This window comes from Cetorhinus maximus, chromosome 8 (genome assembly GCF_964194155.1).
Source record: "Cetorhinus maximus chromosome 8, sCetMax3.hap1.1, whole genome shotgun sequence".
NCBI classification, from domain to species: domain Eukaryota; kingdom Metazoa; phylum Chordata; class Chondrichthyes; order Lamniformes; family Cetorhinidae; genus Cetorhinus; species Cetorhinus maximus.
Genome location: NC_135886.1, coordinates 51,502,768 through 51,522,946, shown reverse-complemented (window position 1 = coordinate 51,522,946; position 20,179 = coordinate 51,502,768). Strand labels below are relative to the sequence as shown.

Genomic DNA, 20,179 nt, shown 5'->3' with positions numbered 1-20,179 from the left:
GAAAACTCACCATTGCGGTCAGTGGGTAAAACGTCCTTTTTCCCACCCGTTACTGCACTTAGTACAAATCTGGGACGATTCTGCCTGCAGCCTCTCTCCGTTGAAATAATATTCTCCTAATTTCTATTCTTCCTGCCAAACATCATTATACAGCATCTGCCAAACTTTTGTCCACTCACTTAATCTATCTATATCCCTTTACAGCCTCTTTGTAGCCATCTTACAAGTTGATTTCCTAGCTGTCTTTGTATTGTCAGCAAATAGATCATAAATAGTTGAGGCCCTAGTATTGATCGCTCCACTGGCACTCTACTAATTACAGTTTGCAAACCTGAAAATGACACATTTATACCGACCCACTGGCCGGAATTCTCCAGTCCCTCATGCCAAAGGGACCTTCTGGTCCTGCCAATGTGAATGGAGATTTCAATTGCTTGCCGGTCCCACTGCGTTAGCAATCCTCAAACCATGCTACTATATCACCCCCAAAACTGAGGTTTTATCTTGTGTAGTAACCTTTTATGTGGCACCTTAATGATTGTCTTTTAGAAATCCAAATACGTTACGTATACCGGTTCCCCTTTATTCACCCTGCTTGGTGACCTTTATGTCAAATCATTTCCCTTTCAAAAAACCATGCTTGATAATTGATTGTATTATGATGTTCTAAATGCCCTACTACTACCTCCTTAATAATGAATTCTAGCATTTTCCCAATGATAGATGTTAGGCTAACTGGTCTACTGTTTCCTGCTTTCGGTCTCCCTCGTTCTGGAATACAGGCATTACATCCACGGTTTTCCAATCCCCTAAGAACTTCCCAGAAAATCTTGAAAGATTTCAACCAATGTATCCACTATCTCTGCTGCCATTTCCTTTTAGGATGCAGGCCATCGGGTCCAGGAGACTTCTCAGCCTTTACTCAGAATAGTCTTCCTAGTATTTTTTCTTTAGTGATAGTGATTGTTTCAAATTTCTCCCTCCTTTTTGCCTCTTGATTTTCTACTAATTTCGGGGTGCTTTTTACGTCTTCTACTGTGAAAACAGATACAAAATACTTGTTCAAAGCCTCTGCCGTTTCCTTATTTCCCAGTCTTACCTTCAAAGGGACCAATGCTCACTTTAGCTATTGTCATTTTTATTTGCCTGTAGAAGCTCTTCCTGTCCTAGTTTTCTCTTGTACTCTACTTTCTCCCCCTTTATTTTTATTTTAGTCATCCTTTGCTGGTTTCTAAAACTTTCCTAATCTTCTTGTCTACGGCTAATCCTCACAGCATTGTACACCTTTTCATTCAATTTGATTCCATCGTTAAGTTCCTTAGTTAACCACGCATGATACATCCTTCTTCAAAGGCAAACTGGCCTTCCTTGTTCTCTTCAACTTCTCTGCAGCCTTTGATGTGACTGACCAGAACATCCTCCGCTACTGCCTCTTCACAATGATACTGTTGGGTGGGACTCCACTCACCTGGTTCCATTTTCACTTTTTAAAAAAATCATTCATAGGATGTGGGCATCGCTGGCTAGGCCAGCATTTATTGCCCATCCGTAATCATCCTTGAGAAGGTGATGGTGAGCTGCCTTCTTAAATCACTGCAGTCCATGTGGTGCCACAATGTACAGCCACAGTGCTGTTAGAGAGGGAGTTCCATGATTTTGACTCAGCGACAGTAAAGGAACGACAATATATTTTCAAGTCAGGATAGTGAGTGGCTTGGAGCATAACATCCACATGGTGATGTTCCTGTGTGTCTGCTGCCCTTGTCCTTTTAGATGGTAGCGTCGTGGGTTTGGAACATGCTGTCTAAGGAGTCTTTGAGAGTTCCTGTAGTGCATCTTGTAGATGATAAACACTGCTGCCATTGTGCATTGGTGGTGGAGGGAGTGAATGTTTGTGGATAGGGTGCCAATCAAGCGGGCTGCTTTGTCCGGGATGGTGTCAAGCTTTTTGAGTATTGTTGGAGCTGTACTCATCCAGGCAAGTGGAGAGTATTCCATCATACTCCTGACTTGTGCCTATTGGATGGTGTACAGACTTTGTGGAGTCAGGGGGTGAGTTACTCACCACAGAGTTCCTAGCCTCTGACCAGCTCTTGTAGTCACATTATTTATATGGCTAGTCCAGTTCAGTTTCTGGTCAATGGTAACCCCCAGGATGTTGATCGTGGGGGATTCAGTGATGGTAATGCCATTGGATGTCAAGGAGCGATGGTTAGGTTGTCTCTTGTTGGAAATGGCCTATCGACCATTCCTCACTGACCTACATTGGCTCCCAGTTAAGCAACACCTGGAGAGTCTTCCAGAATATAGGTCCGTGGCAGCAGAAGGCGTGACCACCAAAGGTGGAGTGATGAAAATCATGAATGCTCAAGAGGTCAGAATTAGGGGAACAGAGAAGAATGGGTGGAGATTACAGAGATGGGAAGAGCAAGGCCAAGGAAGGATTTGAAAATAAGGATGAGAATTTTAAAATAGAGGTGTTGCTTAACTGGGAGCCAATGTAGGTCAGTGAGGACAAGGACTATGGGTGAATGGGATGGTGTGAATCAAGACACGAGCTGCAGGATTTTGGATGGCCTCAAGTTTATGGCGGCTGGAATGCAGGAGGCCCATCAGGAGTGCGTCGAAATACTCAAATCCAGAGGTAACGAAGGCATGGATGAGTCTTTCAGCAGCAAAAGAGTTGAGATGGGGCAGAGTCGGGCGAGGTTATGGAGGTGGAAGTAGGCGGTGTTAGTGGTCATGCGTGGCTCAAACATTTTTGGTCATTTGCCCTAATCTCTCTTTATGGTGCTCGGTGTCAAATTTTGCTTTAGATCACTCCTTTGAAGAATTTCAGAATGTTTTATTATGTTAAAGGTGCTATATGAAAAAACATTGTTGTTACAAGTACAAAATATAAACACGCATACAGATTTAATTTGGTGGTTGATTTTACATGCAATAGCATTTGTCTTTGCCAACCACAGTTTTAGGTGATCATTTGCTTGTGATAAAATCATAGGCCGGATTTTCCATGCTTGCAGGCGTTCGGTGTGTTTGGTAGCGTGAGCACAGAATATGGCGTGATCGGTTTCATAACGGCGTGAAACCAGTTCGCAATCGTACGCTCATCTTGCCAATGGTGGGCCATGTTATCCGCCATCGGACATTGGGAACCTCATTGTAATACATCAGCATATCATTATTAGGCCTGCCCACCAGAATTGTCCCACCACCCGCCCCCGGCGGATCATCCACCCATGTTGACAGGAAAACACACCGATGTGTTTCACAACAGCACATAAATGACATGTGCCTGGTGGGCTGCACTTCGCTCAGGACTTCAAGGTTTGTTTGCCTACCTTGCTTCAGTCAGCACTCATAGTCGTCAGTGCCAGGCTTCACAGACAGTACCACATCACTTTTAGGGGGGCTCACGGCAGGCATCTACCTACCAGATCAGTCAAATGTGGGTGGCTTTTCTATGGCTGCAGGGCTAGGGCTTGCTTGGCGAAGAGGGAGAAGTGGCCTTAGGGCAAAGGAAGAGGCTGCAGGATCAGGGCTGTACTGAGGAAGGAGGGTAACCCAGGGTGTGTCTGGGGCCACAGGTTGATCTGTGCGAGTGGCCTCAAGATGGTGAGGGCTGAGGAGGCAATCTCCAGAGGAGATGAGGCCAGATGGACATGCAAGGTTATGTGTGTGAGAATGGGTAGTGATATCCCTTTAGCTGGCAGGGAGTGAGATGCCACTGAATGTGTGATGGGCTTGAGTGAGTGAGCTTAGAGTGATGAGATTGTTGCCATACCTTCGCTGCACAATGAGATCATTCATCCTCTACCTGCATTGGATGGCCAACCTCTTCTGTGCAGCATTGGCACTGATCACCACTGCCACCGCCTCCCAAGCCTGGTTGATCACGCCGCTGGCCATCCTGTGGCCAGAGCGGGGGTAGAGGGTATCGCGGCAGGCCTCCACGGCTACCAAAAGGTGTTGCAGTGACACATCACTAAACCTGGGGGCTGCAGTCTCTTTGCCTTTTGTGGACATGTTCCCTGCAGTAGCCATGGGCTGGAAGCACTGAGATGTGTGTGCGTGGCTGGACTTTAAATATGGTGCCTGATGTGATGAAGCAGCGAGGTGATGGCTTAGCAGGCGAATGAGAGCCCATCCACCATGGAAACGGCGTGTTTCCTGGGAATGCATCACTAACGCGGCGGGTTTGGGACGATACAATGTGAAAACATGCATTGCGGCGGCGGGTAAAACGTCATTTTACCCGCCTGCTACCGCACTTAGTGTAAATCTGGGACGATTCCGCCCATAGAATGGTTATAGAAGGCTAATGGCCCTGTCATGTCTGTGCCGGATCTCTACAAAAGCAACTCAGCCAGTCCCACTCCACCTTTTCCCCAAAGCCCTGCAGATATTTTCTCTTTAGATAATCATCCAATTCTTTTTTGAATGCCAGAATTGAATCTGCCTCCACCACACTCTCAGGCAATTCATACTAGATCCTAACCACTTGTTACATATAAACGCTTTTCCTCATGTCACCTTTGCTTCTTTTACTATTCATAATTTGAATACCTCTATCTAATCTTCTCTCAACCTTCTCTTCTCCAAGGGGAACAATCCCAGCTTCTCCAATCTATCCTCTTAACTAAAGTCCCTCATCTCTGGAACTATTCTTGTAAATCTTTTCTGCATCCTCCCTAATGCCTTCACATCCTTCTGAAAGTGTAGTGCTTAGAATTGGACACAATATACCAGTTGAGGCTGAGCCAGTGTTTTATAACGGTTTACCATAACCTCCTTACCTTTGTACTCTATGCCCCCATTAATAAAGCCCATGACCCATTTGCCTTATTAACCACTTTCACAACCTGCCCTGTCACATTTAATGGTTTGTGCACATATAATCTCTGCTCCTGCACTATCTTTAGAGTTGTATACTTTATTTTATGTTGCTTCTCCTCGTTCTTCCTAACAAATTATATTACAAACAATTCACTGCAGTAAATTTCCAGAAATTCCATGAAGCGTTTTCACACTCCACCAGCCTGTCTTATGTCCTCTTAAAGTCTGTCTCTATCCTCCTCACAATTCATAATGCTTGTCATTGGTAAATTTTGAAATTATGCCCTGCACACCCAAGTCTAGAACATTAATATAGATTAAGCGAAGCTGGTCCTCATACTTCCTCAAATCTGCAGAACAACTCTTTACCACTGCTCTCTGCTTCCTGTCACTCAGCCAACTTCTCATCCATGCTGCCAATGTTCCTTTTATTCCATGGGCTTTAAATTTTTGGACAAGCCTGTTATGTGGCACTTTATCAAGTGTCTTCTGGCAGTTCATGTATACTACATCAACTACATTTCCATCATCAGCCCTCTATGTTACCTCATCAAAATACTCAATAAAATTAGTCAAACACGATTTGCCCTTAACAAATGCATGCTAGCTTCCCTCAATTAATCTATATTTGTCCAAATGACTGTTAATTTTTTCCCAGACTACCATTTCTAAAAGCTTTCCCAACACCGAGATTAAATCAACTAGCCTATATTTGCTGGACTTAACCGTACAATCTTTTTTAACAAGGGTGTAACATTTGCAATCCTCCAGTTCTCTGGCAGCACCCTTGTATCTAAGGAAGATTGGAAGATTATGGCCAGTACCTCTGCAGTTTCCACCCTTCCTTCCTTCAGTATCCATGGGTATCCCGGTCTGAGGGAAATATCAGCTTCAAGTGCAGTCTTTCTAATACCTCCTTTTTATTTATGTTTTAACTCATCCAATGTCTCAACTACCTCCTCTTTCACTATGACTTTGGAAGCATCATCTTCCTTGGTAAGGCCAGAAGCAAAATACCTTTGCCTCCATATATAAATCGTCTGGTCTCTGATCAGCGCTATACCTCCTTTTACCACTCTTTTACTATTTATATGCCTATCGTACACTTCTGGATTTTCTTTTACATTAGCTGCTAGTTTCTTCTCATACTTTCTTTTTGCCTTCCTGATTTCCTTTTTCACTTCCCCTCTGAATGTTCTACATTCAACCTGGTTCTCACTTATATTATTAAACTGGCCTCTGTCATGTGCACTCTTTTTCTGCTTCATCTTACTCTCAATCTATTTCATCATCCAGGGAGCTCTGACTTTGTCCTACCTTTTCCCCTTGTGGGAACGTACCTCAACAATTCCCGAAATATCTCTTCTTTAAAGGAAACCCAATGTTATCTTATAGTTTTCTCTGCCAATCTTTGATTTCAATATTTCTGGGTCAGATGCCTTCTCACCTCATTGAAAATGTCCCTCCTCCAATTAATTGTTTTTACCCTGGATTACTCTTTGTCCTTATTCATAGCTAACCTAAACCTTATGAAATTATGATCACGTTCCCCTAAAAGTTCTCCTACTGACACTTTATTCACTTGGATCTGATTTTGGGGAATGAGGTAGACCAACAATGCCTCCTTCTTCATTGAACTAGAAACATACTGATTTTGAAAATTCTGCTGAGCAAACCTTAGAAGCCCTTCCCCCTCTCTGCCCTTTAACTATTTCTATCCTAGTATATAATAGGATAATTCAAGTCTGCCATTATCACCAGTCTATAGTTTCTGCACCTTTCTAATTACCCTTAAAATTTGCTCCTCTATATCTTTCCCACTGGTTGATGGCATATTAAATACACCCAGTAGTGTAATGGTAGCTCTATTGTTTCTTGGATCTAACCAAATAGATTCTATTGGATTTTTGAATGTCTTCTCTCTTCAGTACTGTGATATTCTCCTTAATCAATACTGCCACTCCTCCTTTTTCCTTTCCTTTCCTATCTTTCCTGAATACCTTCTATCATGGAATATTTAGTACCCAGTCCTGTCCTTTCTTTTGAGCAAGGTCTCCATTATCGCCACGTCATATTCCTACTGTGCCTGCAGCTCACCAACTTTACTTGTCACACCTGATGTGTTCAAATCTTTCTTGCCAAACTCACACTCCATTGACATCTGTGCAGTTTTACAGTAGAATTGACTGTTCCCTACAGTTTCGTACTATTAACTCCTTAAAGTGTTCATTAACAACTAATTCAGTGTGGCTCAGATAAAAATAGAGAAGGCAAACACAAATTGTCATTAAGCCCCACCTGTTAGATAGGTGGACTCTGTACAAACCTAAAAGTAGCCAACTTTTCATACGATTAGCATTGCGGGGGCCTTTGATAGGATCACTGATCATTTCAGTATCTTTCAAAACCATGGTTGATTTTGGGGAGCTTTTCTGACTGGCTGACTTGGATTTATGGAGGATCCAGCAATGAGAGTAACAATATCTTTCACATACTTTTCAAGTTTGCTGAGAGAAAACTCAGAGGCAGTGGCCCTTTGGCTAAGTGTTTGTTTTCCTCATGCTCCTGTTAGTTCTCCCTAATAGCTTGAAAACTTTGATAAAATTGCCCCTTAATCTTCTAAATTCCAGGGAATACAGTACTAGTTTGTGTAATTTATCCTAGTAATTTTACCTTTACAGTTCAGTTATCATTCTATTGAATCTATAATGCACTCCCTCCAAGACCAATATATCTTTTCCAAGGTATGGTGCCCAGAACTGAACATGGTACTCCAGATGTAGTCTAACTAGGGTTTGTATAGCTGTACCATGATGTCTACTCCAAAGCACATAAAGCTCATCATTCCATTCTCCTTTTTGATTAATTGCTGTACCTTTCCATGAAATTTTAATAATCTTTGTACATGAATCTCCAAGTCTCTTTAGACCTCCACTATTTCTCGTTTTTTTAATAATTTAGAAAGCATTCTGTGTTCATTTTAGATCCAAATTTAATGATCTCACACTTGTCGAGACTGAAATCCATTTCCACAGTTTTGCTCATTCCCTTAATCTACAGGGATTCCTCACTTAACGAGCTGAATTTTATGTTCCATGATCGGGAACATTTCCCGCTTTGTGGAGCGTATTATGGGGTGTGATGACATTGGGCGTCATTGACGACATCATCATGCCGGTTTACAATAATACAGCACGTGGGTGGGTCAAAATGTTGAGAACCTGCCCATGTTATCTAAATGTCAATTTAATAGGCAATTCAGCTAATTAACTAGCGATGTCACTGCAATAATAGTCAGGAGGCAATAATACGCCTTTAGGGTGAGATTTACGACAGGTGGGGAATCTGCTTTTTTAAGGGCAAGCTTGTTTGGGCGGGTTTTAAAACTGCAGCTGAGCCCAGAGTCTTAGCTTTGCAGTTCAAACTCTATTGACTCCAGGGACTGCTCATTTGAGTGGACTGAGAAACCTTTTGGATACTTTTCATGAGGAGAATTCTCCTCAGGGTCAGAGGGCTCTTTTGATGGAATATTGTCCTGTCCATTACCCAGGGGTGAGGGATAAAAAGTGTTTGAGATAAATGGGGACTATTGTCTCCGTTGGAGATGCACATCCAGTAAGGAGGAGAGAAGGATCAGGAGGAAGGGAAGGAGAAGGGTGAGAGGAAGAATGGAACACAGGGAGGCTCAGGGTGATGTGGTTCCTCAGGAAGAGGACAAATATGCACAAGACACTTGATGGTCAGGAGGAGCTCAGAAACCCTCACCAGAGGTGCAGACGAATCTAAAGGTTTACAGGCAGCAATTCGGCTACCTGCCATTGAGTGAGACTAAGCACTGAGGAAGACTCCAGCTTTCAAGGGTGACTGTGATGCCACTATGTGAGATTCTCGTAGGGGAAATCTCATTCAACTGCCTTGGAGGCCACCCGATGCCTGTTTCATTGAAGGTGAGAGTGGCATTTTATTTATTTGCAACAGGCTCAATCCAGGCAGCTTGTGGAGACCTCAGTGACATAATACAGCCTGCTGCTCACCATTGCATCAAGACGTTCACAGGTGCGATGTTCCAAAGGGCTGAGAATTACATCTCCTTCATGCAAGATATCCACAGTCAAATGGATAAAGCATGAGGATTTCCAGCCATTGCAGGTTTCCCCAGGTTGCAGAGAGTCACTGACTGCACACACATTGCCATTAAGGTTCCTGCTGGACAGCCATGCATCTTCATAAACAGAAAGGGCTTCCATTTGATCAATGTGCAGCTGGTGTGCGGCCATAATCATGCAGGTGTGCACCAAATACCTGGGCAGCAGTCACAACTCATACATCCTTAGGAACTCTCAGATTCCAGATCTTTTCACTGGCTCAGATTCATTGGAGGGATGGCTACTAGTGATAAGGGCTATCCACCAAAAAGACAGCTAACGAGCCTATGAGGTGCCCAAACCTGACGCGGAGAGGAGTTACAATGAGAGACACGCCAGCGCCAGGGCCATAGTGGAACAGACCATCGGTCTCCTAAAGATCTGATTCCAATGCCTGGAAAGATCTGGAGGTGCATTACATTACTCCCCCTCATGTGTGTCCCTGATGGTCATGGTTTGCTGTGCACTCCATAACATCGCCGTCCAAACAGGAGATGCCTTGAAGAACGATGACACGCCAGATGGCAGCCAATTCTCTGAGGACAAGGGCAACAATGAGTTGAGGGACCACTGCGATGCTCCTGCTATTGTCCCAGGCCGTGATCAAGTGAATGACTGTGACAGCACAGATGCTTTACCACGGCAAATGTTTCTATTGTATGTCTTGCCACTGCTACAGAAGGTGTTTAGTGAACTCTTGGCCCTCCTTTTCCCAGCGCTCAGCATGAGCTGGTTACGTCGATCATATGCTGCATGCAGAAGGGTACTAAGGGCAGCCTCACTGAATCTGGGGTCAGCTTTGCCCCTTCTAGAACACCTCTCCCCTCACTCCGATGACGCAGACATCTATGCATGGTAATGTGCAATAAATGTACAACTCCTCAGCGCCAAAAGGTGGAAGACTTGCTGATTTTAAAAATTTCTGCCAACTGTGAAGATTAATATGGTTGTCAGGGATTAGTTAAAATTTAAATTGACTTACCTGGCCAGACTGGAAAATGCCCAAATCTTCACTATGGGCAGAATTTTCGGCTCAGCAAGCAGGGGCGGGGCCCACTTACCGAGGCGTAAAATGACACGCGGTGACATCGGGCATGCATCCCGATGTCACCACGCGTCATTTAGATTTTCAGTTCGGCGGGCATGCAGCCGAAAGCGAATAAAGCAATTAGCTGAGCTGCCCAAACAACCTTAAGGTTGACGGGCAGGCGAAGAACCCAGACAGCCTTCACATTTTTCATGGAACCTCATCCACAGGCGGGATGAGGTTTCATGAACGTTTTTAAAGTGTTTGAAACATTTTCAATCAAATTAATGGACATGTCCCAGCTCATGTGACAGTTTCACATGCAGGGATATGTCCTTAAAATTTTTTTTTACCTTTAATCAATGTTTTATAAGTGAAAGTATTCTCTCTGAGGCACCTCTGAGATTTCTCTCCCCAACTCAGGCAGCAACCCCCGCCTGCACAGGGAGCGCTCAGCGCTTCCGGGCACGCATCATGCTGGGCGGGCCTTAATTGGCCCGCCCACATAAAATGGTGGCGCCCAGCCGATTAGGGGTGCCAATCAGCTGTGCGCCTGCCCGGACCCGCCCCCGCACAACCCCCCTGGCGGGGAGAAAATTCTCCCCTATGTATAATAGGTGCACTCGATTGATCATCTGATGCATCACCTGACACAGTCCAGTGCCAGAAGGCCCTTTAAAGTGCTGGCTGTTACCTTGTTCCAGGCCATGGCCTGCAGCCTCTGAGGCCAGACATCCCACCCTCCAGCACTCATTGCTGGTTGATGGTCTCTAACCCACCCCTGCTATTTATTCGCGGCAATTACCGTATTATCAGGTACACACTGACAGCGGGCCAGGAAGTCAGAACGACGCTGACTTCTGGGTGCAGAACCCGCCATTGGCGGGCAACCATATTATTCAGCCCAACGTTGTAGTTGCATTTTTGAAAAATACAACAGTAAGTGAAACAATGTTAAATGAATCAAATTTTCCTAGTAAAATTGATTTATAAACTGAAGTTAGGATCTTGTGGACATTTCTCATCAAAAAAAAATTACAGGCAAGGTTTTTCACTCGGCGTGTAGGCGCACGCCTGACACGCCCAAGCCTAAAATAGCACACAAAGGCATGCCTGCCGACAATTAAGAGGCCTATCAAGGCCATTAATGTACTAATTAACCTGGATTTTTCACTGCCCGTCCAACGTTACAGTTGACGGGCGGGCGAATCGGCCAGGCAGCCTTCGGATTTTTGAGGAAACCTCATCCAAGGGCGAGATGAGGTTTCCGATATTAATTTTAAAAAATTAAAATGTTTCGGCAGAGTTTTTATAATCTATTTGTTTAGGTGAGTGAGTCCGATGTGCGGACATTTTTTTCTGCATTTTAAAATCTTTTTTTGATGGTTTTAAATTCTTCAGCTCTCTGAGGCAGCTCTCTGCCTTCAGGGAGCTTTCATTGCGTGCTCCCCCACACCTGCGCTGACTCAGTGCTCTCCCTCCTCCTGCCCCCACCCCAGCAGTGCTGAACCTTTCAGCTTGCCTTTCACACTGGCTGGCTGTTAACTGGCCAGACAGCGTGAAATTGCAGTCGGGGATTGATCCCGGGCGTTGGGCCATTTCCCAGCTGCTCCCGGGCCCTCCCACCATGCCTGCCTGACAACCTCAAAACTCTGCCCTTTAAGTTGAAATAATGTACATTCTTAAATGAAAAAGTTTTTTAAATCAAATCAATTTATAAATATAAAATAAATACAGATGTAAATAAGATAACACTCATCAGGAATGGTTGTGGAGCTTGTTCACTCAGCTGCCTGGTTTCGGAGTGACCGGGCTCTATCTAGCAGCAGAAGATGGCGTCGGTGCTGGAGTAGCTGAAGGAGTTGACAGTGATGGTGGCAGACTCCGAGGACTTCAATGGTATGAGTTTGGGGCAGGGGAGGTGGGGTCAGTAGAGCAAGGGGGTGGGGAGGAGATCATGGAAAAGATCTGGAATCTAAGAATTCCTAAAGATGTATGAGTTGTGACTGCTGCCCAGGTAATTGGCACACACCTGCATGATTATGGTCACACACCAGCTGCACTTTGATCGAGTGGAAGCCCTTTCTGTTTATGAAGATGCATGGCTGTCCAGCAGGAACGTTAATGGCAGTCAATGACTCCCTGCAACCTGGGGAAACCTGTAGGAGTGCAGATGGCAGACACCGGGGACTTCAAAGGTGATACCATAACAACCCCCGCCCTGGAATGAGACTTTCATTTAATTCCACATCCTGAAACCCAGGCTTCTGATGGTGAGACAAGGAAGTGGTTCATCACCTTTGCTCAGCTCTGCATTGAGAGTTGTTTACTCACTGAGCTTATTCGGCAGTAAATCTTCAGCTGGGATTTACAGGCCACAGACCATGAACTCTCTGGCAAACAACGTAACAGTGAATGTCACAACATTAAAAGGATAAATGTCCCCTATTGCATCAGCAACGTTATAACAAAACAAGGTTGACCAAATTAACATTAACATTACTATATTAATATTTCTTTGTAATTTTATGCTTTCATCTACGGCTTACAATGGCGCCAATCTTTGTGTCATCAGCAATATAGGATAACTGGCTATCCATCCCTCATCTACGTTGTTAATAAATACAGTGAATAGTAGAGGCCCCAGCACAGATCCCTATGGGACTCCACTGGTCACATCCTACCAATTAGAGAACCATCCCATTATCCCCATTTTCTGTCCCTAATACTCAGCCAATTTTTTAACTAGGTCAATAATTTGCCTTCAGCTAATTAAGTCTCTTTTGAGGTTTTTACTAAATGTCTTCTGGAAGTCTATATAAATAACATCCATAGACATTTCCCTGTCCACCACTTCAGTATCTCTTCAAAAAATCAGTCAAACTATACATGCTGCTTGGTCATGGTGGAGTTGCACAGGTGCCCCTTCAGCCAGATCTGCAGGGGGTATCCTATGTTCCCAACGACTACCCTTGAATCCCAATGTGAATGTCCTTGACCTCTCTGGCAACCAATATTTCCAGTTGCAGTTAATACTCCATGCAAGCCTCCTCCCACCTCTCTATTTAACCCGTATCAGGTTAATCTTCTATTCCTTTTTTCCTCATTTGTTTATCTATCTTCTTGAATGCATCCACAACACTCACCTCAACTGTTCCTAATGATAGCAAGTTCCACAATCTCTGGGAGCACTGAAAATCTATTTACAAAGGCAGTGTTTGTAATTTTACTCCATAAAGCATAGAGAAGTCTTCCCTCTCCATGTGCAATCTGGAATGAAGACTTTCACATAACATAGTTGAACGAGAAAGGCAGTTTCAGGAGCAAATTGCCTGAAGGGACCATACCCTAAGATATTTTTCCTGCCATTTTTTTCAGCTTCCCTCCAAGCTGGTCTACAGTTCCATAGATGCTGATGGCCCTCCAGATCTCACACAAATGCTCATGTATGAATCTTGAGTAAATGTTGGAAGGCAGCAATAGCTAAAAATGGGTAATAAGTGGGAAAGATAAATAAAAGCTTACATTTTCTTCTTTTTCTCCAAGTTTGCTGTCAACTATTTGATCTTGTTGTTTTAATGTCTTCTCCAGAGCTTTAAGTTCTTCTCTAAATATAAAAATCATAAACAATCACAAATGTAAATTTGCTGGTTCAGAATCTGGTGCAGGTAAAAGTACCTGCCATTTTCAATTCTTAGGTGTCTGTTTTTTCAAAAAACAGGTGCAGCATCATTGGATTTGTAGGCCATTGAATTTGCTTGTAACAATAAAACAAACGACTTGTGAACTTAGCATTGTTGATTCACTAGTAATTTTTTTGAAAGCATCAACCCATTAGTTATTCCAATAGGATCTTTCTTACTTTTGCTGATTATTTTGTTTTTTAAGTACTTCTATCTCTTCCTTTGCTGATTCCTCTTTATGTTCAATAATCTAATGCAAAAAAGATAAATTGTTATAGAACATGAGCAATATATAAAATAAAATAACACCTTTCAGCAATGAAGCACATAATGCATAATATAAGACAACATGCATTTATATAAAATATAACCCGAGGCACTTCACAAATGGAAAAATAGGTATAAAGGTAAGATGAAGGAACAGGAAATGGGAACAGTGTAGTAACGAAATAGCGATACCCGGGAGGTCCACGAGTGGACTTTGACAGAGAAAATGATGATGAAGTTGAACATGATTCTAAGGCCTGCCACAAGTGAAGCCAAGAGTGGAACAGTGATGACAGAATAAGGCCTTTTGTGATATTCATTGGCAGTCTAAGAAGAGGTGATGAGAAGTTTTCGACATCCAGGAGGGTATACATTGAACATCTTAAGGAGTTGAAGCTTAATAGCCAAACTACTTTCTATCATGGAGAAACAGAATTTCCAGTATAAAGGGGGTGGCTTTTTAAGTGTTGTGAGAAAGCATAACTTGTTTTCTGTTTTTAAAGTCTAAGAACAAGAAATTCAATTGCCTCGAATTTTGGGTGTGGGGACTGCATTTCACAGAACTGGAGTTGAGGAAACAGAAAATTTATTTATTCACTTATATCCATAATGGTGGCATCAAACGTTATGGCCCCTGGAGAGCCACAGTTTCCATGGGCAGAATTTTCCATTCCGGAGACAAAGGACCTTGGCAGGCAGAAAAGTTGGCATAATTCCCGATGGGCAGTTGGGCAGGTTTTTGAGCCCAATTTTCCACTTTTCAGCTCATTAATTATGTATCAACATGGAGCTTATTGAATCTCGTGGCAGCACGGGCAGGGATTTGTCCACCCTGCTGTTACCGCCTAGGGTCGAAGGTTCATGCACCATATTTAAACAGCACCCACACAGACATTCATTCACTGCAGGTCAAATGTGGGCTGAATGTCTGCATTACCATCGCGACCAAACGCAACAAACCCTCAATTTCACATTTCAGCTATGCTTCCCTGAGGATTCTCCTCCAGGAAAGGCAAGAGGTCCTCTTTCCGAGGGATGGGAGCAGAATGGTCCTCCCACCTGAACACACCGGCCTGAGAGGAGGTCGCCAGGGAGGTCAGTGCCCGTGGTACACAAAAAAGGAATGCCCTGTAGCGCAGGAAATGAATGAATGATCTGATGCACTCCGCCAGGGTAAATGAAACTTCTATTCACTCCAAACTCATACTCTCAAAAGGGCATCATGCAGTCTAAGTTAGAGTCCGCAAGAATGTCACACACTATCAGCAGAGGGGACATCAGCACGGATCATCTTTCAGCCACTTTAAGATCACCATCTCATGCACAAGTGGATATTAATCTTTACTGAGGATGGCTCAGCACGCACAACAGGCATGCATGCTTCTGAAATGCTCTTTCATCCATAGTGTTCACAGTCAATCCATCTGTCCTTATGCAGAACAAAATCGCCCATAACCGACGGGAGAAAGCAGAGACTGGAGGTGGGGGGACTCCAGAAATGAGGACACTCTCCTCCAATGGGGAACCAGCAGCAGAGCTCGCTAGCAAAACCAGAGATCACTCCTGTGTGTAAGGTGAGATCGGCCTCCCCCAACAAGCCAGTAAGGGTCCATCAAGTATACACCAGCCACATGCGGGCAATGACTGTGCAAGGCCTTTAGTGTAGGAGCTTACCTAGTCAATCACTAATTATCTCTTCTCTCTATTCCAGCTACCAACAAGAAAAGGTGGCGGAAGCGCATCAGCCGCAGCCCCCAGAGCACCTCAGATGAGGATGAAGTGGCAGACCTGTCACTGCATTCACCTGCACCCTACACCAGCGCAGGTACACACATCTCGGTGGGTCCTAATGAGTGGGCCCGGGTCACAATCTGGTGATCACCTCAACGACACGGGTCCACAGCAGGTGGAAGTAGTGGCAACAAGGTCTCTGAGGACTGCTGGAGACCAGGCCGCTGCAGACTCTTGAGTTCAATGACAAGCCTCTGCAATTGGCTCTCAGAGAAACATTGGACATGCAAAAACAGGCAGGGAAACATCAGGCAGAGTTTCAGAGACAGTCACCAGACCAAAACGAAGGACGATGGAGTCCGTCCACATTCTGTCTGATGTCGTGGCTCTGGCAGGCGAGCGCATCGAAACCTCCATGGGAAGGGTGGCGGCCGTCTTGGACACCCAGGTCTGGCAGTTTCTGCTGGATTTGCACTCAGACCTCACACCATTGCTCTAGCCATGGTTGCGGTCCAACAGTGGCTCGACAAGAGAGAGATGGGGGACCACGACCTCCCACCAGGTGCCTCTTCTCCTCAAGGAGTCAGGGAGGGGCCCTCAAGCACCCAAAGGGAGGAGGCGCACCAGCCAGACACCCCAGGGGCATCCACCCAGGACATTCCAAGGGTGTTCTGCCGCTCCAAATCCCCTCTGCCTGTGACCCCATCAACTCCAGGAGGTCAAGCCGAGGAGGGTACACCTATCCCTTTAGCAGGCGATATACTTCCAAGTCAAGATGGCGATTGACTTGGAGGGGAACTTTCAGGTGATGGTGTTCCCGTCTATGTGCTACCCTTGTCCTTCTAGATGGTAGTGGTCGTGGGTTTGGAAGGTGCTGTCTAAGGGGCCTTGGTGAATTCCTGCAGTGCATCTTGCAGATGGTACACACTGCTGCTACTGTGCGTCGGTGGTGGAGAAAGTGAATGTTTGTGGATGTGGTACCATTCAAGCGGGCTGCTTTGTCCTGGACGATGTCAAGCTTCTTGATTGTTGTGGGAGCTGTAATAATCCAGGCAAGTGAGGAGTATTCGATCACACTCCTGACTTGTGCCTTGTAGATGGTGGACAGGCTTTGAGGAGTCAGGAGGTGAGTTACACGTCGCAAGATTCCTAGCCTCTGACCTGGTCTTGTAGTCACAGTATTCATATGGCCAGTCCAGTTCAGTTTCCGGTCAATGGTAACCCCCAGGATGTTGATAGTGGGGGGATTCAGTAATGGTAATGCCATTGAACATCAAGGGCCGACGGCTGAATTCTCTCTTGTTGGAGATGGTCATTGCCTGACTCTTGTGTGGTGCGAATGTTACTTGCCACTTGTTAGCCCAAACCTGGATATTGTCCAGGTCTTGCTGCATTTGGACATGGACTGCTTCAGTATCTGAGGAGTTGCAAATGGTGCTGAACATTGTGCAATCATTAGCGAACATCCCCACTTCTGACCTTATGGTGGAAGGAAGGGTGAAGCAGATGAAGATGGTTGGGTCGAGGACACTACCCTGAGGAACTTCTGCAGTGATGTCCTGGAGCTGAGATGATTGACCTCGAACAACCACAACCATCTTCCTTTGTGCTAGGTATGACTCCAACCAGCGGAGAGTTATCCCCCTGATTCCCCTTGACTCCAGTTTTCCTAGGGCTTCTTGATGCCATATTCAGTCAAATGCGGCCTTGATGTCAAGGGCAGTCACTCTCACCTCACCTCAGGAGTTCAGCTCTTCAGCATGTTTGAACCAAGGCTGTAATGAGGTCAGGAGCTGAGTGGCCCTGGCGGAATCCAAACTGGTTGTCAGTGCGCAGGTTATTGCTAAGCAAATGCCGCTTGATAGCACTGTTGATGACCCCTTCCATTACTTTACTGATGATCAAGAGTAGACTGATAGGGCGATAATTGACCGGGTTGGATTTGTCCTGCTTTTTGTGTACAGGACATACCTGGGCAATTTTTCACATAGCTGGGTAGATACCTGTGTTGTAGCTGTACTGGAACAGCTTGGCTAAGGGTGCAGCAAGTTCTGGAGCACAATTCTTCAGTGCTAATGCCGGAATATTGTCAAGACCCATCGCCTTTGCAGTATTTTCCTTTGTGCTAGGTATGACTCCAACCAGCGGAGAGTTTCCCCCCTGATTCCCATTGACTCCAGTTTTTCTAGGGCTCCTTGATGCCACACTCGGTCAAATGGATTGATGTCAAGGTCAGTCTGGTTCCCTGGAGCAGGTAGGTATAGATGTTGCAATTCTCACAAGATCGCAGTTCATTGGTTGGTCTTGGGTACGCTGATTTATTGAGCTGGGTGCTGCGATTATTCACGGGGAGAGAGAGAGAAAGATGTCTCTTCAGTCCCTTCAGTCTGTTTCTCTGCTGAAGTCTTTTTCCAAAATCTCTCTGATGGTGTGTCTCTGGACATTCACTATTTCTTATCTGTTTGATTTTTAGACTGTAGAGATAGAGCTTCACATAACTTGAGCGAGAGAGAAAGAGAGACATTCCTACTGCTCCATTAGCAATTTCTCCAGATTCCTTTCATGGTGTTTGCTTTGGTTTGATAAAACTCCGTTCTTAAAGCCCTGCTGTAGGTGTATATTCTAAAGGAATTTGATTATCATGTCTGCTGTAGTCATTGTTGTAGAACAAGTAATCACATTTTGATGTTTCGTCTCAGAAACTTTTGACACATTTCAAGATAGTAGAGACCAACAGGAGATGGGGGTCTTTCATCCTCCCCAGGGGTTTTGAGTGCCTGTCAGTTATATATCTTGGCTGGCCACGAGTTCCCCAGTGTCTTGATGGACTCTTGGTCTCCACTAGCGTGGTAAGCTCATAAAGATGCACATGACATGTCCATTCCTTTCAATAGTCCTTTTTGAAGTGGACCTTGATACCCCCAAGGTGTGGAATTCCATGAGCAATATGTGAGGGCATGTCTGCGGACCAGTCCATATAGTAACTTTCCAGAAAAGGCCAACTTACAATTCCAGACATCAGGTGACATGTGGCAACCATCTTTAGTCAGTGTCTTTTCTTGTCTTTAAAAAAAGGTCCTCTTTAAACAGTCCAGTGTGTTTTTGGTTAGCTGGTGAAGTTACATGTAAGTATTACTCAGCCATAATTTCCCATCATCGTGACAAGTTGTTTAAGGAGTGCTAAGCACATTCCACAGTGGCCACATGGTCCCTAGGCTATTGCATCTTCCAAGGATGACCCCACCTTTAGGGTCGAAGGTGATTTATGCTTCCTTGGTGATCACTGTGAGATTGTTGATTTTTCATGACATGTTGAAGGTGACAATGAAGGTGTTGTTGTGTCCCCTGCATCGAAAAATGAGAACAGTGCTCGTAAAAATTTATTCTCCTGGAATCTTGCAGCTATGAATTTGTCACGGGCATGTCTGCCATATTGTGCCTGTGCAACAGCATCCTCATGTGTCTCATCTGAATCTTTGCCCTCTTCAAAATGATCCCCCTCAAAGTCCTACTCATCCAAATAGACGTCTAGCTCCTCCATGTCTTCCTGTGGAAAAGCATCCCCCCTTTGCAGCGCTAGGTTGTGTGGGGCACTATCTATGGTGAGTATTGGAGAACCGTGCTTGACCAGTCCAAACATCTGAAATGTATCTTTAAGGGGCAAATAGTCTGCTCTATTCAGGACCCTGTGGCTGAATGTGCAGCATAGTATCTCTCCTCGGATGCAGTCTGCGGACGGTGAACGGGCATCATCAGCTGAGTTTGCCATTGTTGTTTTTGGTGCCTAGGTTAATGCCGGCGGTCGGTCCAGTTTCATTCTTTTTTATTTACTTTTCAGCGTTATAATACAACCAAGTGGCTTGCTAGGCCATTTCAGAAGGCAATTAAGGGTCAACCACTTTGTGGTGTGCCTGGAGTCACATGAAGGCCAGACCAGGTAAGGAAGGCAGATTTGTGAAATAAAGAGAAATAAGATAATAAAGTAAACCAAAGCAAGATAAAATTAGCGTAAGTGTAGTAAAGTTAAGTTACTAGTAATTTATTCTACTCATTCTGCTTACTGTATAGTGTAATAGTTTTTAGAATTAGAATGGCAGGTCAGCTCGGCCAACCAGAGTGTACATCCTGCGGTATGTGGTGTGAAGTTGTGGACGCACCATGTGTCCCAGATAAACACAGCTGTAGGAATTGTCATCAACTGCACAAGCTTGAGCTCTGGGTTTCGGAACTTGAGTGGCTACTGGAATCACTGCTGTGCATCCGCTAGGCAGAGGACTATTTGGATAGCACATGGAGGGAGGTGGTCACACCACAGGTCAGAAGTGTACAGACAGAGAGGGAATGGGTGACTGCCAGGCAGTCTAAGAGAACGAGGCAGGTAGTGCAGGAGTCCCCTGAGTCTATCCTGCTTGCTAATCGGTTTTCCATTTTGGATGCTGATGAGGGCGATGGTTCCTCAGGGGAGTGCAGCCAGAGCGAAGCCTTTG

General features: G+C 44.8%; 1 protein-coding gene across 1 annotated transcript in view; it reads right to left on the bottom strand.

Moving 5' to 3' along the window:
* Positions 1-20,179, bottom strand: part of sycp1 (synaptonemal complex protein 1) — a 270,092-nt gene that overhangs the window by 7,525 nt on the left and 242,388 nt on the right. The window contains exons 15-16 of the mRNA XM_078546139.1: positions 13,874-13,944; positions 13,537-13,618 (exon numbers count right to left, since the gene is read on the bottom strand). Of these exons, the coding sequence (XP_078402265.1) occupies positions 13,537-13,618; positions 13,874-13,944 (153 nt within the window). The remainder of the gene's footprint in view (positions 1-13,536; positions 13,619-13,873; positions 13,945-20,179) is intronic.